The sequence below is a fragment of the Symphalangus syndactylus genome, chromosome 23, assembly GCF_028878055.3.
Source record: "Symphalangus syndactylus isolate Jambi chromosome 23, NHGRI_mSymSyn1-v2.1_pri, whole genome shotgun sequence".
NCBI lineage: Eukaryota > Metazoa > Chordata > Mammalia > Primates > Hylobatidae > Symphalangus > Symphalangus syndactylus.
In genome coordinates, this window is record NC_072445.2 from 37,644,606 (window position 1) to 37,666,352 (window position 21,747).

Genomic DNA, 21,747 nt, shown 5'->3' on the forward strand with positions numbered 1-21,747 from the left:
GGGTGTCCAAGGCAGGGGGCTGGACACAGTGACCTCTGGAGTCCCTGGGGAATCACTGCCTCGTGTGGACAGAGCTTAACCCTGGCCTATAGGGGCAGGATGCAGGTGCAGCCGCGCACCCTGCTGCCCTCTGGGGAATTTCTTCTGTGCGGTGTGGCATGTGCCCTCTAGCTGAGAGGCAAGGGCTAGGAGTAGAGTGATAGGAGGAGTAATTTCCTCGTCCTGGCCTCGAGGAAGGAGGCCATGCTGTATGCAAGGGCTGTGGTCTTGGGAGGGGAAGCCAGGCTTTCCTATCTCTGCCCATCCTCCCCCTTCCTTCTCCCAGCCATCCTCCTGCCCCCATGTCCTCACTTCAGATCCCTGGTCCCCTCCCCATGTTGCTGCCCGCCCGCATCCTTGTGTGGCAGAGTGTGGTGCTCAGGGTTGGAGTTGGAGTACCTGGGTTCACATCAGCTCTTCATGGTCCTGGAATGTTACTGAGCTGTCCTGTGCTCAGGGCTTCAGTTTCTTTTTGAGATGGAGTCTCACTCTGTTGCTCAGGCTGGAGTGCAATGGTGCAATCTCAGCTCACTGCAACCTCCGCCTCCCGGGTTCATGTGATCCTCGTGCCTCAGCCCCCTGGAGTAGCAGGGATTACAGCTACCTCCCATCAGGCCTCTCCTGATGTTCCCAGCTAATTTTGGTATTTTGAGTAGAGATGGGGTTTCACCGTGTTGGCCGGGCTGGTCTTGAACTCCTGACCTCAAGTGATCCACCCGCCTCAGTCTCCCAAAGTGCTGGGATTACAGGCGTGAGCCACCATGCCCAGCTAGTTTCTTCGTCTCTACAATGGAGGTGATTACACCAGAGCATTGTTGTGAGAAATCAATGAGTGAATATACATCAAGAGTTCCGTACAATGCCTGACCCATAGCAGGTACTGGTGGAAGTTACTTACTTAATGTTATTGTTGTTATTCAATATGTTATCTAATATTATGATTACCCAGGGCCCAGGCCAAGAACCACCTCCCCCTCCACAAAGTTGTCCCACCTGCTCCAGCCCAGGGACCTCCATAGCCCTCTTGGAAGCCCCTGTTCTGCCCACTTAGCACATAGGGTACCGTGGACGAGCCACCTGCTAGCTGCCAAGTGTTTTTGCTACCTAATCTCATGGAAGCCTCACGGCAGCTCTGTGAGGTGGGATCATGATCCCCTTTTTGCTGACGTGGACAACGAAGGAGGCTGCACAGGGCCCCAGAGCAGAGGTCAGTGGACACAGAGGGGAGGGGAGGAAGATGGGAGGTCAGACCCCGGTCACGGTGCCTTGGGGAGCCATTGCAGTTAGCAGTGAGAAGCCCATGGGGATGGGTTTCTCGGTTTGCAAAGTTCACTTATCCTGGCCACTGGGGGACAAGAGGGTTGTCCCTGAGGTAGAAGAGGGATGGATGGGGGCGATGGTGACTTCTGGTATTTAGGGTGACTAGAAACCATTGAGGGCAGTCTTTCAGCCTCTCTGGGCCTCAGTTTCCCTACCCATACCCTGGGGTGAGGGCAACATCCTCTGGCTGGAGCAACTGCCCATGGGTGAGTGGCTTTAAGGGCACTCCCCTCATTGATGGGCATAGCCCCTGTCCTGGCTGTTTCCTAGACTTCGAGAGGGGTAGCTGTTCCCAAGATTATCCCAGGCCAGGCTTGGGGGAAGGCAACAAGGGCCACAGCCACAGGGAGACCTCTGGGACACTGCCTTCCAGGGTGAAAGGTGACAAGGGAGTCTGCCCTGGATATTCTGGTACCTTGGGTGGCACAGGCATTAGTGGTACGGTGTCCAGGCCGGTGGACTCTCCCATTACACCCATGGGCCTGTCTCCAGGCACCTGCACAGGGCCATCTCCTGGGTGATAGAGCACTGGGCTGGGAGTCAGGAGGCCTGGCCATGCACAGATGGGCTGTGCCACCTCTCCAGGTGTCAGAAGGTGGTCTGGCTCCCATGACACCACTGTAAGGACAGTGGGCCTCACGAGTGTCCCTGTTCCTGGTGTTTCATTGCAGACCGTGAGCGAATTGGGCAGGATTCAGCTTATGAGCAGGAGGGGAAGGTGCAGTTTGTGATCGATGCCGTGTATGCCATGGGCCACGCGCTGCACGCCATGCACCGTGACCTATGTCCCGGCCGCGTGGGGCTCTGCCCGCGCATGGACCCTGTAGATGGCACCCAGCTGCTTAAGTACATCCGAAACGTCAACTTCTCAGGTGGGGGCGTGGTGCGGACTGTGCCTGACCCTGGGTATCCTGGGCCATGCCCGAGGGGAGGGACCCTTAGGCTCTGTGGGGTGGGAATGGGGGGCCTCTCCTCATGTTTCCAAGAGGTGAAATCTCCCAGGATGTTCCATGAAGGGGTGTGTCAGAGAGGTCTCTGCCCCAGGCTCATCATCCGCCCTGCCTCTGGGTAAAGGCTCTGTAAAGACACCCGCCCACCCTTACAGGCATCGCAGGGAACCCTGTGACCTTCAATGAGAATGGAGATGCACCTGGGCGCTATGACATCTACCAATACCAGCTGCGCAACGACTCTGCCGAGTACAAGGTCATTGGCTCCTGGACTGATCACCTGCACCTTAGAGTAAGTGGGAGGGCAGGGAGTGGGTGGAGAATGCAGTTCCAGCCCCTGGGAGGGGCGCCCAAGGGGAGGCTGCCGCTGATTAGCCCTGACCTCCAGGACTGCTGCTGCCAGGCTGGGGCTTCCTTCCCAGTGCCCCTCCCAGACCTCAGCAGCTCTGAGGCCCCCACCCTGAAATGGAAGACAGGGCAGTCGGAGTTCTGCTGCCATTCTGGTCCCTGTCCCCTCCCTTAGCCTGGGGCCTTCTTGCCTGCTACCCACTGAGGAGGGGATGGGGGGACTCTGGATAGAAGAATTCACACCAGAGTGAAATGGCTCAAAGGCTTTTTGGGTGGGCAGGTGGGGGTTGATGGGGGAGCATGGGGGAATAAGGTGAGGAGGGGGAGGGCTGCATTTGGACAGACGAGGAAGTCTTAAGTCAAAGGACCCAGGTCGAACGGTGGGATTTGTGCCACTGACTGGTGGGTAGTGAGCCAGTTGCCAGTTCCCCAGCCCCGTCAAAGCATGATAGAAGGCAGCCATTTTTCTGGGTCCTCCTAGCCACGCTTTCCTAGCTCATGGAATGTCCCACGGATGTGGTGACTTTCCCTCTCTGGCCCTCAGTATCTCAGCTGTGAAACAGAGCAGTGTTTTTGGAGAGAAAGGACCTTTGGTTTATTCCTCAACAAAGTGCTTGTGGACTTGATCTCTGCCTTGCAAGGGGAAGGGGTGAGCCATAACCGGGGTGGGCCCACTGTGACCCCGTGGATAGACTGGAGAGACTTAGAGACAGGTCCTCATCTGGCTTCCACTCTCCTTGTCCTGGGATCCTGTGGGTGCTGCATCGAGGCCCCGCCGTCTCCTCTTGTCATACTCTCTTCCAGTGAGGAACCCCTCGTGCTCTGCTCTTCAAAGCACTCTTGGCCTGCAGTCTCATTTAGCCCAACCATCTTCTAAGTCAGAGGAAATCTCCCAGGAAACCCAGCCCTGGGGAGGCAGAAGGACTCTCCTAAAGGCCACACCGTGTGGCAGGAACAGCCTGTTCCTAAATGAGGCTCCTTGGATTGCTGAGTGGAGAGAGATGGGCACAACGGGGTGTGAGGAGCACTTGGCAAAGTGGGACAACACCAAGTCGATGTGCCCGTTTTGTTTTGGTGCAGTGGGCAGAGCACGGGGGCCGGGGACTGGAACTCACTAGTGGCAGCAGCTAGCACTTACTGAGTACCTGCTGTGTCCGAGCTGCTACTCTAAGCATGTCCCCTTGCTGTGAGGATGACAGCTCTGTGAGGCAGGCAGTTATCTCCATTTTCTAGATGTCCTAACTGAAGGTGGCAGGGACTGGGCATGTGTGGGTGGCAGTGGGCCCTTCCCCTGAAAGTCCCCTCCCCAGGAATACAAGGCCCCTCCACCGGCCAGACCGTCTTCATGGCCCATTCTGATGCGGCTCACAATGCCCTCTTAGTCCTCCTCACCTGTAAGGCCCGGACAGAGCTGGGGTGGTGGGAGGAGGTGAGATGGGGCTGGACTTTAACCATCAACCTTCCCCACTTTCTCTGTGAGTGGCTCAGTTTGGGCTGTGCTGTGAGGGCCACAGAGCAAGCAAGGTACCTGTAACCACCTGCCTGGCCACTGTCCTCCTCCAGGGTCTGAGAGTGTGGCGGCATTGCATCACTGGTACCCTGGACCTTCTTGCCTGTGCAGTTTTTCTTTCTTTTTTTTTTTTTTTTTTTTGAGACAGAGTCTCGCTCTGTTGCCCAGGCTGGAGTGCAGTGGCGCAATCTTGGCTCACTGCAAGCTCCGCCTCCCGGGTTCACGCCATTCTCCTGCCTCAGCCTCTCCGAGTAGCTGGGATTACAGGCGCCCGCCACCACGCCCGGCTAATTTTTTGTATTTTTAGTAGAGATGGGGTTTCACCGTGGTCTCGATCTCCTGACCTTGTGATCCGCCCGCCTCGGCCTCCCAAAGTGCTGGGATTACAAGCGTGAGTCACCACGCCCGGCCGCAGTTATTCTTTCATAGATTCCACAGAGACCTACTGGGCCTCTACTATGTGCCAGCCTGTGCTGAGGGCTGAAGACACAGCAGGGAAGTTAACACAATGCCCCTGCCCTCATGGAGCTGATGTTCTAGTGAAATATTAGAAAGTATATCCATTATGACTTCTAAACGGAGGTCACTCCAAGTAACAAAGGGCAAAGTGGCTTCATATCTGCTTTCATTGGATCAGATGAGAAAACAAAGGCTGAGAGGAGAAGCCATTTGCTCAAGGACACACAGCCAGGTAGCAACAGAACTGTGATCCCAGGACTTGACCTCAGTCACTACTGTTTCCATCAGAACCACAGAGTTTTCCGGGACACTCACCATCACCCCGTGTCCTCTGGGGAAGGGTCTTTCCCCTGCAGTTGCACAGCTGCAGTCCACAGGGACCGTCCCGCTTCCACATTCCTGCAGGACAGGTTGCACTTGTCCTTGCTCTGTGCCTTTTGGCTTCTGAGTTAATCCACATCCTGCCATGCCCAGAGCCACAGGACAACCTTCTCCCTTGAGGTTTTCTTCCTACCTTGCCACGAGGCATCCCTACCCACCCCACCTTACCCCTTTCCTTTATTTTTATTTTTATTTTTTTGAGACAGAATCTTGCTCTGTCACCAGGCTGGAGTGCAGTGGCATGATCTTGGCTCACTGAAACCTCCACCTCCCGGGTTCAAGCGATTCTCTTGCCTCAGCCTCCTGAGTAGCTGGGATTACAGGTACACGCCACCACACCCAGCTAATTTTCGTATTTTCAGTAGAGACGGGATTTCACCATGTTGGCCAGGCTGGTCTCGATCTCTTGACCTCATGATCCTCCTGCCTTGCCCTCCCAAAGTGCTGGGATTACAGGCCTGAGCTACCATGCCTGGCCCCTTTTCCTTTATTCTAAAGCCCTCCCCACACCCCCCAACCAGCTGGTTACACTTTATCAGGAGGTAGCACCCAGTGCAAATGCACCAGTCTAGCCAGGCTTGCTGTGCTCTGAGAGTGAGCTCTTCCTAAGAGACACTTTATTTAGAACAGTCGCTTTGAATACAGCTCCCAGGTGTAGTCAAGTCCCTTTGCCAGATGCCTGAGACTCTTTTGGGACTCTCACTTTCCAGAATATTGTAACATATTCAGTAGGGTGTGACAACACTCGTGTGGCTCTATTGCTCATAGCCATTGTGTCTTCAGGGACATGTAACTGTGGGTAGCACTAATTTAGAGCAAGATGTAAAGAAATGCTAACCCCTGAGCACACATTAAGCATCCTCTGATTAAACCTTTGTTCGTTGCTCTCTGCTGAATCCAACTCCCTGCTGTTTGGCAGAGGTGCCTTGGGCCGGGCCGTAGGGCAGCACATCTTCCACTCCAGTGTGCACAGGAATCATCTGGCGGTCTTCTTGAAACTCAGATTCTGAGTTAGTAGGTCTGGGATGGAGCTGGAATTTGCCTTTCCAACAAGCTCCTGGGTAAGGCTGCTGCTGCCGCCCTGGGGACCACTGTGAATAGCAAGGCCTTAGGGGCTAAGAGTCAGGACTCCTGAGTTCTCTTTGCTAAGCCACTGTTGTTTCCTGTGACTCTAGGTTGCCACTACTGCTTTCTGGGCTCAGTTTCTTCATATGAGTCTTGAGAGTTTCGGGTTCAATCAGGATTCCCTGTAGGTCAATTATGTCTGAGTTATGCTGGAGACCTTGTTTAACTCCAGCTGTTAGATTCAGTATGTCCCCGTGGGGTCCGGGCAGCTGGACTTTTAGCCAACTAGCTGGTGATCTGAGTGTGGGGCTACAAGGTGCCACCACCCAGTGGGATGGTCCGGGGCACCCAGTGGCATATTCTGAGGCCTGCTCTACGGTGCTGTCATTGCCAGATAGAGCGGATGCACTGGCCGGGGAGCGGGCAGCAGCTGCCCCGCTCCATCTGCAGCCTGCCCTGCCAGCCGGGTGAGCGGAAGAAGACAGTGAAGGGCATGCCTTGCTGCTGGCACTGCGAGCCTTGCACAGGGTACCAGTACCAGGTGGACCGCTACACCTGTAAGACATGTCCCTACGACATGCGGCCAACGGAGAACCGCACGGGCTGCCGGCCCATCCCCATCATCAAGCTGGAGTGGGACTCGCCCTGGGCCGTGCTGCCCCTCTTCCTGGCCGTGGTGGGCATTGCTGCCACGTTGTTCGTGGTGATCACCTTTGTGCGCTACAACGACACGCCCATCGTCAAGGCCTCGGGCCGTGAACTGAGCTATGTGCTGCTGGCAGGCATCTTCCTGTGCTACGCCACCACCTTCCTCATGATCGCTGAGCCCGACCTTGGCACCTGCTCGCTGCGCCGAATCTTCCTGGGACTAGGGATGAGCATCAGCTACGCGGCCCTGCTCACGAAGACCAACCGCATCTACCGCATCTTTGAGCAGGGCAAGCGCTCGGTCAGTGCCCCACGCTTCATCAGCCCCGCCTCGCAGCTGGCCATCACCTTCAGCCTCATCTCGCTGCAGCTGCTGGGCATCTGTGTGTGGTTTGTGGTGGACCCCTCCCACTCGGTGGTGGACTTCCAGGACCAGCGGACGCTCGACCCCCGCTTCGCCAGGGGTGTGCTCAAGTGTGACATCTCGGACCTGTCGCTCATCTGCCTGCTGGGCTACAGCATGCTACTCATGGTCACGTGCACCGTGTATGCCATCAAGACACGCGGCGTGCCCGAGACCTTCAACGAGGCCAAGCCCATTGGCTTCACCATGTACACTACCTGCATCGTCTGGCTGGCCTTCATCCCCATCTTCTTTGGCACCTCGCAGTCGGCTGACAAGGTGAATGGTGGGGGCCGGGGGTGGACGGTGGGTAGGTGAGGGCAGTGAGCAGGGGGCAGCCTCCTGAGGTTGTCTGGTCTCCCCCATGCTCCAGAAATGCCTTTTTCATGCCTCATTCTGCCTTCTTTCATGCCTCATTTTGCCTTCTCTCCCAGCTGCAAGTTTTCTCTCTGGGTTCTGGGTTTTCGCTCCTCTTTCTCTGTTCTTGCCCCTCTCCCTCTTCTCTCTCCCCCTTTCTCTCTGTCTCATCTCTCCTTTTTTCTGTCCTCCTTTTGTCTCCTTCAGCCCCACTTTACTCCCTCTTTCCATCCTCCCCCGTTCTCCTCCCCCCTCCCCCTCTCCCTGTCTCTCCATGCCTGCTGCCCCTACCCCATCTCCTTCCCTTCTTTCCTCCCCCTCTTCTCTCACCCCTTCCCCTCCTCTCTCTGTAAGCCTGGGGTGCCGTACCCTCCTTCACTCTTCATTCTTTTCTATACTCCTTTCTCTTACCTCTCTCCCCACTCAACCCTGTCTTCCTTTTGGTTCATTCCTCTCTTCTCCCTCCTCCATCTACCCCTCACAAGATCCCCATGGGACCCTCCCTCTCTCCCCAGCCCCAAGCTGCCCTGGAAGCCCAAAGGCTAGGGGCTGGCAGAGGGCCTTTCCTTCCCTTGGCTGGAGTTGCAGAGTGGCTACCTCTGCCTCCTGTTGGCCTGGCCTGAGGACCTGGGCACACCCCAAGAGACCTGTATGCTCGGCCCACATCCCAGTCCTGGTGCTGGCTAGGTGACTTGGGGGTTTTATCTTGAAGGACTGGGAGTCACTGAAGGCAGGGTATCAAGGTGAACCAAGGACCCCAGGTCTTGGTCTGAGCTCCATGTAGAAGTGTGGGATCTGGGCAAGCCAGGTGGCCTCCCTAGCCTCAGTTTCTTCATCAGTAAACTGGGGCCATGTCCCTTTCCCTGCAGTCTTTCCAGGTATTGTCACAATCACATGACACAATGGGTACACAAACAGTTAATACACTGTAAGGAGTGTGGAGCTGAGGAAGCCGGAGGAGTGGGGAACGATATCAAAGAGGTGACAGGCCAGATGGTGGCAATGACATTGGCTTTTACCATGAGTGAGAAGAGAGGCCGCTGCAGGCTTCTGAGCAGGTGAGGGTGCTATCTGATATAGGTTGAAAGGGACCCCCTGGCTGCCAAGAGCAGCTGTGAGAAGGTCACTGTCATTCTCTGCAGGAGAGGGTGTCCCCAGCAGATGCAGTGGGGAGTGGGGGAGTCTGGGCCTGTCTGGAGACTGGCTGGCCAGGTTTCCAATGGATGGCACATTGGGTGGGAGACCAGGAGAGAGTCAAGTCAAGGAGGACACCATGCTTCGAGGCCTGAGCAATCAGGAAGGAAGGAGTTTCCCATGCTAAGGAAGAGAAGACAATGAGAGGAGCCTGTGAGGGGGCAGGAGAAGGGGTCCTTTGGACATGCCAAGTTTGGGATGTTCGTTAGACGTCCAAATGTAGCTGCCAAGTCAGTGGTTGAATATAGGAGTCTGGAGTTCACAGGCAAGTTCTGGGCTGGAGACATATCTGAGGAGTCGTCAGCCTGAGCCTGGCATCGAAAGCTGTGAGCCCATGACTGGGTGTGGTGGCTCATGCCTGTAATCCCAGCACTTTGGGAGGCTGAGGCGGGTGGATCACTTGAGGTCAGGAGTTCAAGACCAGCCTGACCAACATGGTGAAACCCTGTCTCTAGCAAAAATACAAAAAAGTAGCCAGGCATGGTGGCTTATGCTTGTAGTCCAAGCTATTCAGGAGGCTGAGGCAGGAGAAATGCTTGAACTTGGGAGACGGAGGTTGTAGTGAGCTGAGGTTGTGACACTGCACTCCAACCAGGGTGACAGAGTGAGAATCTATCTCATGAAAAAAAAAAAGAAAAGAAAGAAGGAGGGAGAGAGAGAGAGGGAGAGAGAGAGAAAGAGAGAAAGAAAGAAAGAAAAAGAAAGGAAGAAAGGAAGGAAAGGAAAGAAAGAAACAGAGAGAGAAAGAGCGAGCTGTGAGCGCCAGTCTGAGCTCCCAGGGATGCCTAGTTTTCAGTGAGGCAGCCATGGGATGGGGTTCTTGTCATGTGGAGACAGTTTACCTAATGGCCGTTAGGCCCCATGGCAGCTGGTGAGGTCTCATCATCCCCTGCTTACAGATGAGGACACAGGGGCACAGAGAGGGGGAGTTACTTGCCTTGGTGGCACAGCTGGACTTGACCCCACTTTGTCTAACTTAGGAGCACCCCCCAATCCCCAGCACACCCTTCCCCCCCTGCAGCTCTGGGATACCTCATGCCCCGGGACTTCCTTGGTAGGTGCCCACCTCTTTTCCACCAGCTCCTCAAGGATCATCTTCCAATGGCGGCCTGGTGGGGGTCCCTAAGAGGTAGACCTTGGGGCTGGCAGTGAGTGTCCTAAGATCTGAGATCTGAGACTGGGCCTGCTTCAGCAGGGGGATCCCACCTTGCATGCCTGAGCCAAGCAGCCCCGGTGCAGCCACGGCGCCCGGCCCGTGCTGTGAGCTGGGTCTCTGGCCTCCACCAGGCCTGCTGCGGGAGACCCTCCCTGCTGAGTGCCGATGCAGGCAGAGGCCCTCATGCCTCTCAATGCTCATGGGCCCCATGGAGCCAGCGGGGAGGCCATTCCATACCCCAGGAGGCTGGCAGCTTGAGAAATTACCCTCAATTATACCAGGAGGCCCCTTCCCACACCTCCTCAGGGAGTAAAGGTACCTGGCTGGGAGGCCCACACGTGATGGTTAAGCCCCTCCCTCCACCTTGCCATATTTCCCCCTGGCTGCCTGCCAGCAGCCCACTCCCCAGTGGGGTCCCTGTCATCCCAGGATATCAGGCCCTCCGGTCTCCAGATGTTGCAACCCAGCCCCCCAACTCAGCCTCCCTACCCTTTCAATCTCTCCAGGTGATCTACCAGCCTCTGATTCCTGCCTTTTTAGGAGGCTTCCCCAGCCAGCCCTGATTATGAAGGGAGTCCCTGAGATGATCAGTTCATAGGCCCAGAGATGGACAGGGACTTGTCCCAGGTCATACGACAGGATGGCCTCACACCAGTGTGCTCTCTCCCTGGTGGCCTAGGACATGGGACATACACCTCTCCCACTCTGGGCCTCTGAATGGGAGGGGGTGGAGGAGATGTGCTCTGAAGTTCCTGCAGTTCAGACTACCAGGCTTCTTAGAGACTTAGGCAACCTGGGGCTGTGTCTGGGCCATGTCATGCCAAGCTCAAGATGCCCCAGTGCAAGCTGCAGGTCTGGCTGCTAAGTGTGTGTGTTTGCATGTAGATCAAGCGGGGTGTGGCTGTTGTCAGGAGTTGTGGTGTGCCTACAGAGGTGTGTGTGTATAGACGTGTGTGTGCCTTTTTGTGCATGTACATGCTCAGTGGTACATGTGTGGTGTGTGTGTGCACAGGTGTGTGCCCATGTGCATGCAGATTAAGCGGGGATGGGTTGATGGGTGTGCTGAGGGGTACGTAGCTGCTGGTGTGTGTATGGATGTGTAGGTTGAGTGTATGTGCCCAGAAGTGTTTGTGCACACACGTGTGCAGATGTGTGAGTGTAAATGTTAGTGAGTGTTTGCAGGTGGATGTGTGTAGATGTGTGAGTACATTTGTGTCTATGTATATGTGTGTACCCATGTGTGAAGAGGTGTGTGTGTGTGTGTGTGTGTGTGTGTGTGTGTGAGAGAGCCCAGCTGAGTCAGATGCAAATGTGCAGCTGTGAGGTCAGGTGTATGTGTCAATGCAGGTACGTACATGTATATTGATGTGTGTGTGAGCAGGCATGCATGTATGCACACACGCACTTGCACGTGCTCAGCTGCACCCGTTCCCCCAGGTTTCAGGTGCTGGCACAGAGTGAAGCTGTCTGTGCCGCTCTGGCGAGCAGGCGGCTGGATTTCCCAGCCTTAGCCCGGATTTCCAGGGCTTAACACCACAGCCATTTGGAATTACACTGAACGGGCTTTCTCCACTACGTAGGGTTACTGCTCAGTCATGCTCGGGCAGGACGTGGCTGCAGAGGCAATCGGAGTGTGGGGAAGTTTATTTGTCTGGTTTGTACAGATTCGGAGGATCTCGGTTCCTATCAGGGTCAGCCCGCAGAAGCACAAGGCAGGGAGAGCTCCTTGGTGCCCCCACCGGGGCCCCTCGAACCCTGTACCCATGAGGCCTAGCACGAAAGCAGGAAATTCATCATCCACATCTACAGCTGCTCCTTCCTGTGCCCTTTCCTCACCCCAGGTGTCCTCTGTCCTCCTGCATCAAACTCAGCTCAGACAAGCTCCTTCACTGTGGGGAGCACATGACTAGCGAGGTTGAATGCAGGATTCCTCACGGAGGACGGAGTGCAGCGAGGGCCCATCCACACAGGGGAGCAGGGATGGTGGGAGTTCAGGCACCAGCAGGCTAAGAGGCAGGTGGGTGGGAGAGGAGAGGAGATCATAGCCCGAAGGCCGCCTCTCACTCTGCCTCCCTTTAAGACCTTCCTGGTGCCTGGGTTCAGCCCCTCGGGAGTGCCTGCTGGGGTCTAGAGGACCACTGTTTCTCTGATAAGGGTTAACCTGCTACCACCTCCTGGTGGCCATGTGTGCCTTCACAGAGGGGGCTCCAGAAACAAAGTCTTAGCCAGAGGCAGGCTCTGATGGTGGGGCTCAAATTCCACACCCTGAAGCAAGGAGCAGAACTGGCAGTGGGCAGCCACACTCCTGCTGTGTACAGGGCCTACCTCCCAGCTGGGGATGGCTAGAGGAGCCCCCAGGGCCCATGCTGGGAGGGAGGGTTTTGATCTATTTATATCCCTTGAATTTTGTTTGCAGAAAGGCTCCTAGGCTGAAAAACAAAATAGAACAGAACACCAATGACTGTGCCCATGCCTGTGTTGAGAGTTGGCTATATAATTTTCAGCGCCCAGCACAAAATGAAAACGAAGGGCCCACTGTTCAGAAATTATCCACAATTCAATATGGTGGCAGCAGGACCTTAAACCGAGAGCTAGGCACAGGCCCCTGGGTGACTGCACAGGTTGTACACTCATAGCGCTGGCCCTGCCTGTGTTCATGGAGGGGCGTCTGGTACCCAGAGAGGGGAGGAAACTTGTTAGCATCCCACAGTGGGCTGGGGCAGAGTAGAATCTGGAACCCAGGACACTGGCCCTCAACATAGAACTGTGTCCCCTGCAAGGGTTCCTCTGCCCAGAGAAGGGCCTCTATCCCTGGTCCCACCAATTCCATGTGGGCCCAGTGCAAAGGGTCTAAGATGGGTGTCTCACCTGGGACACAACCCCTATTTCCAAGAACCCCCAGTGTGAGAGGAGAGCCAGCCCTGCCCCCAGGGAACCCTGATGTAATGAGGGAGACACACCTTTTCCTCTGGGAACTCCTAGTCTCATGGTGAAGACCCAGATGACAAGCCTATTCTCCATTAGCCCGAGACTCTACGGTATTCCCCAAGCAACTGTTTTGATGCTCTGGAGCCTCTTCCTGCCTTCTCACTCTGGCCACCAGCCCCAATTCGGGCAGGAGAGACGGCCAGCATGGCCCTGCTGGCTGGTCATCACCTTTCCCTCCAAGAGAGCTCCATGCCCAGGGGTGAGAGCGTAAGTGGTGTCTGAGGATGGAGGCCTGTCTATGTCTGGAGCGGCATGTGCTCACTTGGGGACAGGCTTTCATTTCCCCTGGGCCTGTGACATTTTCCTGAACCAGTGGCCGCCCTCGGCCTCCTTCCCCTCGGAACTCTGCCTGACCTGGGCCACGCCAGCCTGGAGGCTGCACTTTGAGGAGTGTCAGTGCCTTGGCTTGGGCACATCATGGCTGTCTGGTCATGCCCTCATGTTCCCCATGTCTCTTCTCCTCAGTTTCACCTCAGTGCCTGCAGTCACTAAAAGCAAGTTTCACATGGCTTCACAGTCTGTGCTTGGGGTACCCTCATGGTTTGGGTGAGGTAGCTGCTTTCATCCCATTGCACTGAGGGAAAAACTGAGGCCCACAGAAGGGCAAGATTCTCCTTTTAGGCCCTAGGGCGTCTCCAGTCCCTCTCCCAAAGGTAGGAAACCCAGGGCAGGGTGGCTGGAAATGAAGGTCATCCCATCCAGTGTCATGAGGCATTTATGGAGCGGCATGCAAGGGACAGGGAGGAATATAAGAACGGGAAGACCTGGTCCCTACATGGGGGGTACTGCCAGATGAGGCCAGGGCCCCTGTGCCTTCAGGAAACAAGTCCAGACGTGTATCCACACTGCTGGTCTGGGTAGAAGAAATGAAGGGTATCGTGGGTGCCCGTAGAGCTGGGGGTCAGGAAAGGATTCCTGGAGGAAGCACACCAGCCACGTACCAGGGCAGGACCCAGGCTCAGAAAGAGCAGATTTGGGGAAGAGCATTTCCTGCTTCCTTCATGCCCAGACCCAGGAGGCCTAGCCTGGGTCTCCTTTGGTCCCACCTTGGCTGAGGAGGTTCAGAGGGGCGGCTGAGGAGGTTCAGAGGGGCAGCTGAGGAGGTTCAGAGGGGCGGCTGAGGAGGTTCAGAGGGGCGGCTGAGGAGGTTCAGAGGGGCGGCTGAGGAGGTTCAGAGGGGCGGCTGAGGAGGTTCAGAGGGGCGGCTGAGGAGGTTCAGAGGAGCGGCTGAGGAGGTTCAGAGGGGCAGCTGAGGCCTGGAGGACCCGGAGGAAGGGAGAGGCAGGGAGGGGAATCCTAGACGGGGACAGTGGGAATTGCCGGGCCCTGCCTGGAAGGCTCTACTGTTGTAAAATGGATTATCCGACACCAGATTAATGGGCTTTCATTTTGCTAAACATCTGTCACTGTTAGTGCCGGCGAGCGAGCATGAAATGAGCTCTGACTGCTGCCACCACTGTATCGCGATGGATGCCGAGGATCCCATGCTGTGCCCTGGGGGACCGTTGCGGGGGCAGTCATTGAATGGGGGCCTGATCTGAGGGGCTGTGACATGGCCACTGGGTGTTATTCCAAAGCACCAAGGGGTGCTCCTCTCGCCCTCGGCCCTGAGAAGGGCCAGCTGTGGTCTCCTGAGAGCCTCTCCTCAGGCGCACCTCCTCCACATAGCAAATAACAGCGGTAACCTGAAATGGCACTTACCATGTCCCAGATGTTTTCCACACTTTTTAAACACTTATTAAATCACTTAATTCTCACAACAGCCCTAGGAGGTAAGTAGTATCATTATCATGCCCATATTATACGTGAGGAAACTGAGGCACAAGGATGTGACGTGTCCAATATCACACAGCTGGAAGTAGTGAGCCAAGATTTGAATGCAGAAACCCTGGTCTGCAGTCCCAGCTCCAAGCCACGACTTCCTTCTGCCTGAAGGCAGCGGGATGCAGGGTGGGGTCCCCGGGTGCGTCCCTGGATGGGAACTGGCGGGGGTCAGGGCCTGCAGTCGGGGCGCAGCCTGCTCTGACGCCGCCGTGCCCTCCGCCAGCTGTACATTCAGACGACGACGCTGACGGTCTCGGTGAGTCTGAGCGCCTCGGTGTCCCTGGGAATGCTCTACATGCCCAAGGTCTATATCATCCTCTTCCACCCGGAGCAGAACGTGCCCAAGCGCAAGCGCAGCCTCAAAGCCGTCGTTACGGCGGCCACCATGTCCAACAAGTTCACGCAGAAGGGCAACTTCCGGCCCAACGGAGAGGCCAAGTCTGAGCTCTGCGAGAACCTTGAGGCCCCAGGTGAGTGCCTGGCCCCGTTCCGCCCTCGCGGGCCCCAGGCCCCGCTCCTTTCGCAGCAGGTCGGCTGAGATCCTGCCCCTCCCCACCCCGCCCTGCCCCGATGCCCCATCCTGGGGAGGCGGCGGGGGACACTGGGAGAACCCTGAGGCTACAGGTGGGAGCCAGCCTCTCAGGGAGAGCCCTGAGGCACCACATTAGAGCCCGTTCTGTCCTGCCCCTCCTGGTGGCCTGGGGAGAACCTCAAGTTCTCCAGCTGGTGCCCTAGCAGCACCCTTCCAGGGATCTGTGCCCCACCCCGAGGCAGGCCACCAGGGGGCGCCTTGGCCCTGAGGGTGAGCGGGGACCCCGGGATTTCCCTGTGCTGGGGCCTGGGTCTCCGCCTGTGCCCTTTCAGCCCCTCTGGGAGAAGAGGTCGTCCCTGGGGCCCTGCACACTGTCCCTTTGGTAACCCGGTGGGGTGGAAGCGGCCCTGAGCCCAGAGCAGCTGTAACACCCAGCTTGGCTTTGTTCAGCCACCCACTAGCAGGCACCTGAGCTATGGGGACCCGGGACATGGGCCGGCCAGGACCATGACGGCAGGGTGAGGCAGAGGGGCCTACAGAACTGCCTAGCTGCGCTCAGGTAGTTGCCTGTCTGGGGGACTGTCCAAGGAGACCCAGCAGGAGAGGGTCATGCTTTGTGGTGGGGCAGGGCACCAGGCAGGGACCTTGGCGGCTGAGGGGCAGGCCTGCGGTCTGGAGCTGGCCAGGACAGGTCTCTCCAGGGCTGGTTACGGAGCAGTGCCACCATCTTTGCCCAATTTCCCTCTTCCTCGGAGATCCAGCCTGTGCGCCTCTGTTGTGGAGAGTATACTGGCTTCTGACACCCTTCCCTTTCTTATCAACGCCCCTGATGCTTGTGTGTCCCCCTTTTCCTGCCCTGTGACCTCTGGTTCTTTCCAGTCCTCCTCCTCCCCGCAGAACACCAGCTTCCCTCAACCTACGACCCTGGGGTTCCCTTCGGGTGCCATGCTGGCCCCCATGCAGAGCAGGGAAGGGACAGAGGGGCCCATGGGACTCCCACCTTTGGCCTTTCATGTCTACCTGGATGTTCAGAAACCCCAGATGAAACCCTGACCAGGCCTTTCTGCCTGATTGGGGACCCCGTCCCTGTTCCAGTTTTCCTCCTTCCCATGGAGACCTCCCTTCTCAGGTCCCAGGTCCTGTTCCATCCAGACCCCCTCTCTGCTGCGTGCAGGAGCAGGTCTGTCAGATGTGCTTTTCCCCAGTGCTCCTGAGAGCTAGTGGGTATTAGCCCCTCCCGGAGGTGACACCCTGGCCCCAAAGGGTGACACTGCAGGTGCTGTGACAGGGCAGAGGGTCCCATAAAGGGTGGGGCCCTCACAGAGAGCTCTGATGGCTCAGTACTGGCACTGCCCTCTGCCTCTGCTCCAGCCAGTCACCTGGGAACATGGGACAATTACCCACTCCTGCCAGAGGAGGGGTGTGGAGGCCTGGGGAAGGAGACCCCGTATCCCCAGGCCCCTGCTTCCTGCCTAGAGGGGCCTGGGGGCCTCCAGGCTGTGGGGCAACCCCCACGAGCCTCACTTCCAGCTGCCCTGGGGTTAGGAGGGACTGAGGGGTCTGTGGTCACCCAGACCCCCTGCAGGCCTCAGCATCCTCCCCCCTGAAAGTCTTAGGGGCTTCCATGGTAGGGAAGTGGGGAGCCCCTCTCCCCACCTCCTGTGTGAAGGCCAGCAGCCAGCACCCTGTGCCCCCACTGTTTCTCATCTCAGTGACAACAGGGGTCATGGAGGCACCAGGCAGGAGCCAGGTGATTAATTGTGGGGACAGCCGGATGGAGGGGGTGTGAGCAGGAGTGGGAAGGTGTCACTCCTGTGGAACAGGGACATTTTTCACTCTGTCACTGGCAGGCTACGTATCTTTAAACAAACAACAGAATAAATAATTCAGGGGCCTGATTGCAGGCAGATTGGGTGCGGAGACAAGGGGCGACAAATGGGGGCTGTCAGCTGGTGCCTAGCACTGCCTGGCTAATTGTTATCTGCGCCTCCGGCAACTGAAAACCAGCAGCCAGGGCCTATTGTCAGCACCGGGTGGGCTCGGGGCCTCGGCCCACACCCCTTGGCCTTCCCCTCACACTGAGGGTGCTCCGGGAGTGTTGCTGTCCCTATCCGGTCCCCAGTGCTGGAGTAATTCCAGCCCTGTCCTTCTGCCCAGCATTTTGCAGGATTTAAGGAGTGTTTCTGTTCACCTCTTGGCTGACCCCACGTGGTGTTTATTATCACCCCATCTTACAGATGAGAGAATCTCGGTTCTGAGAAGGTCAGTTTGTCAGAAGGGCCACATGGCAGGTGTCGAGATTCCCCCATAGCATTGCGGGCAGGACTGGACCCCAAGTGTCCTGACTTCTGGTGAACCTTTCCCTTGGAGCCTCACTGTTAGCTCGTGGGGGCCCTGGGCAGACTCACAGCACCCACTTTCCAGATGGTGAGACTGAGGCTTGGGTGAAGAGCTCCCCAGCTTCTGGAACCTGTGAGCTGGGTTTTCTAGGGCAGACAGGGCATTAGAGGAGAGCAGAGGCCCTGCGGTCCTTCCTCTCCACACTTCCTCTAGTCTGCAGCTGTCCGTGGTGCCCCTCAGCTGCCCTCAGGCTTGCATCCCCTGCAGTCACTGGAGATTTTGTTGTGGTTGCTGAGAGTTTTTTTCACCTCTGAGCCAGGAGCTGCTGATGGGTTTTACAGGCTTGGAAGCTCAGTTTTATCAGTTCCCCCAGGGGATGACAGAGCTCTGGGGAATTGATTCTCACCAGCTTGGCCTGCTGTGATTCGCATAGCCACTGCTGGTCTTTTTCTGACCATGGGGGATAGAATGGGGTGAAGATGTTGGAGGCAGTTGGAAGCCCCTCGGGAGAAGTAGTCTAGGCAAAAAGGGCCACCTTGCTCAAGTTACAAGCGGGGAAACTGAGGCCCAGCAAAGGAGGGGAAGAGCCACCTGAGGCTCAGAGAGAGTGTGAGGCCTCCCTGCAACTAGAATCTCAGCTCCCGCCCTCAGGGTGCTGATCTGTGCTCATCTCCCTCTCAGCACCTGCCATCCCAGGCCACCTCCTGGATGCTGCCCCATCCAAACTGACCTGTCCTGTGGTCCCTCTGCCCTCTTGGTCATCCAGCACCCTGGAAGGACATGGGTCATTTCAGAGATGAAGGTGGGAATTCTTCATGAGCTGTAAGGTGCCATGCTGTGTTCTTATTCTTTTTTTGGATGTTGTGGCACCATTTTCTTCCATTGGCACCTGTCCAGGTAGCACATAAACCTTGAAACTTGCCCACCACCATCCGGCTAAGTGATTCTTCATCATTTGCTTGAATTTTTCTGTTGACAGGGAGCTCATAGGCCACTGACTCCACCCAACTCTGGCCAAGAGAAAGTTCTTCCTTTAACTGAGCTGGACTCTGACCTTCATGCCCCCCTACTGGTCCCATGGTGGACCCCTCTGCTCACCCCATCCCCAAGCAGTTTACTTCTTCCACATGTGATAGACTGATAGTTGGACACCGAACTTCTGCCTGTGTTAGTGGGCTTCCAGTTACACTGCTGTGACAAAGAGGTCCCAGAACTGAGCAGCTCAAATCAGACAGATGTTTGTTTCTCTCTGCCGTAATAGGACATGGTGGGTGGGTAGGAGTGGGGACCCAGGATCCTTTCATCTTGTTGCTCAATCGGCTCCCTGAAGATTGAGGCTAGATGATCTCAATGGTTGTTCTGCTCATGGAAGGGAAAAGAGAAGACACATGGGGGAAAGACCCATTTTAATTGAATGACATGGGAGCTGCACACAGTCCTTCCATGTGTATTTCATGAGGAAGAACGCAGTCAGGTAAGGCCTCACCTAGCTGCAAGGGAGGCTGGGAAACCTAGTCCTTCAGAGTCATGTGCCCAGTGAAATAGGGGAGAGAGGATTGGGGGGACAATTTGTAGACCACCTCACTTGTCCCCCAGTTTCCTCTTCTCCAGATGCCCCTGGCTGAGTCTGGCAGATGTGCCTCCTTTTTGAGCCAACAGATCCTGACTGAGGGTCAGGGCAGCTTTTAGACAAAGGGCAGCTGGTTTCTCCCACCCACTGCTTCTCTCCACACTCGCAGACCAGCCCCTGCCCCAGGCAGCAATACTGCCCTGATTACCACCACTGAGGCAGCTCCCAGTCCACCGAGGGAGGCCCTAAACCCTGGCTGGACAGGACAAAACCAAGGGTCTGGCCAGGCCCCTCACCCCTCTGGCCTCAGTTCCTCATCTGTCAAGTTGGGTGATGCTTCATTGGCTGCCTCACTAGGCTGCTGTGGGGTCTGCACTCTGGAGGGGTGGGGGATACTCACACTGCTCATGGGAGCTGCTGGCATCACTCAGCTGTGGACAGGAATGGGAGATACCCCGATGTACCACCCCAGTCCTGGTGTGGAGTAAGGGCCAGAGGGACAGGGGCAGATAAGGGGGGGCTCAAGACTGAGGGAGACAGGGGCACCAAGAAGTAGAAAGGGTAGATGCTCAGAGGGCCCTGGGGATCTGGGGGACTTGTGTTTCCTTGGGTGTAGGGCGGAGGGCTGAGTCAATCGCATGCCTCAGTTTCTAGCCATGCACGGCCCTGCTCTGGTTTTCATTATTTATTTCCTCTGTCCCTGTTCCCCACTCTCTTCCCTTAGGCCACCGTTCTAGTTTAACGTATATTCCTTACATGTGCGCATCCAAAATGCGTGTGGTTGAACTTCTGAAAGACTTCCCTTTGATAATATTTTAAGGTTATATGATGTCATAAAAAAAGATTTCTTTTGAAGTGTGGTAGAATTAGGAGGTGGCAGGGGCCCCGTGCTGGGGAGCCCCTCACACAGGAGTGGGGTTTGGGAAGGAGTGCTAGAGGAAGGAGTCATCTCTAGAGTACAAAGGGAAGAGGAAAGGCATTCCAGGCAAGCAGCCCAGCCCAGCAAAGGCGTGGAGGTGCGAAACATGGGCCCAGTCCCTGGATGGGGAGCTGAGAATAGCAGGAGAAGCAACCGGATGGGCCAGGCGGGGCTGGTGCAGTTTGGGGCAATGTTGATTGCTCAGCTCAGGACTGGATGCCATGAGAGGTGGGGAGCTGTGGTAGGTTCTTGTGTAGGACTGTGCCCGTGTGGAAGGACAGTTTGAGAAAAGCAGCCCCTGACTCCTGGGTACCCCTGGTTTCTCTCCTTCCAGCGCTGGCCACCAAACAGACTTACGTCACTTACACCAACCATGCAATCTAGCGAGGCCATGGAGCTGAGCAGCAGGAGGAGGAGCCATGACCCTGTGGATGGTGCGTCGGGTCAGGGCCACACCCAAGGGCCCAGCTGATGTCTTGCCTGCCCGTGGGCACCCACGGACATGGCTTGGTGCTGAGGACAGCAGAGCCTCTGGCCGTCACTGCTGGCAGCCTGGGCAAACCGGGTGAGCGACAGGAGGACGAGGGGCGGGGGCGGTGCCAGGCTACCACAAGAACCTGTGTCTTGGACCACTGCCCCTCCCGGCCCCAAACCACAGGGGCTTAGGTCGTGTGGGCCCCAGTGCTAGATCTCTCCCTCCCTTCGTCTCTGTCTGTGCTGCTGGCGACCCCTCTGTCTGTCTCCAGCCCCGTCTTTCTGTTCTCTTATCTCTTCGTTTCACCTTTTCCCTCTCTGGTGTCCTCGGCTGCTTGTGCTCTTGGCCTTTTCTGTGTCTACTTTCTGGCTCTTGCCTCTGCCTCTCTCCGTCATTCTCTTTGTCCTCAGCTCCTCCTGCTTTCTTGGGTCCCACCTGTGTCACTTTTCTGCCATTTTCTTTCCTGTTCTCCTCTGCTTCATTCTCGTCCAGCCGTTGCTCCCCTCTCCCTGCCACCCTTCCCCAGTTCACCAAACCGTACATGTTGCAAAAGAGAAAAAAGGAAAAAAAAATCAAAACACAAAAAAGCCAAAACAAAAACAAATCTCGAGTGTGTTGCCAAGTGCTGCGTCCTCCTGGTGGCCTCTGTGTGTGTCCCTGTGGCCCGCAGCCTGCCCACCTGCCCCGCCCGTCTGCCGTGTGTCCTGCCCCCCTGCCCGCCTGCCCGCCTGCCCTTCCTGCCGACCACACGGAGTTCAGTGCCTGGGTGTTTGGTGATGGTTATTGATGACAATGTGTAGCGCATGATTGTTTTTATACCAAGAACATTTCTAATAAAAATAAACACATGGTTTTGCACCCGGGCTCCACATCCTCTGAGGGTCCTGCCCTGGGACCACAGGCTCAGCCTGCAGCTGGAGGGCCTGGACCTAGAGGGAAGCGGGAACTGGGCTCTGGACCCAGGGCTTGGGGGCTGTGGAGACTGCTCCCTAGGCTGGGATCTAGTGTGGTGTGGCGAGGCCTTGGGCATGGAGGGGCCAGATTCTCAGGTAAGGGGCAGGGACATTGCAGGAAATTCCAGGAATCAGCACCTAGTAGTCCCCTAATTAGGGGGTATGCTCTGTCCCCTGCCCTGAAGCCCTGGGAGGGTAACATTTCTGCCTTGCCTGTCCTCTGTCTCACACCCCTCACACCTGGGACTGCCCTTCCACCCCTGCCCCCATAACCTGTGCCTCTCTCCTCCCAGCCAGGACGTCCTCTTCTTGAGAA

The 21,747-nt window shown here is 56.6% G+C and overlaps 1 protein-coding gene across 11 annotated transcripts in view; it reads left to right on the plus strand.

Moving 5' to 3' along the window:
• Nucleotides 1-21,747, plus strand: part of GRM4 (glutamate metabotropic receptor 4) — a 138,625-nt gene that overhangs the window by 114,038 nt on the left and 2,840 nt on the right. For 6 of the 11 annotated variants that reach the window (XM_055263508.2, XM_055263504.2, XM_055263506.2 and 3 more), the window contains 5 exons: nt 2,031-2,231; nt 2,465-2,601; nt 6,467-7,402; nt 14,866-15,112; nt 20,338-21,336. In XM_055263508.2, the coding sequence (XP_055119483.1) occupies nt 2,031-2,231; nt 2,465-2,601; nt 6,467-7,402; nt 14,866-15,112; nt 20,338-20,387 (1,571 nt within the window). In that variant the 3' untranslated portion in view covers nt 20,388-21,336. The other 5 variants (XM_055263501.2, XM_063632251.1, XR_010119045.1 and 2 more) reach the window with 4 other exon arrangements.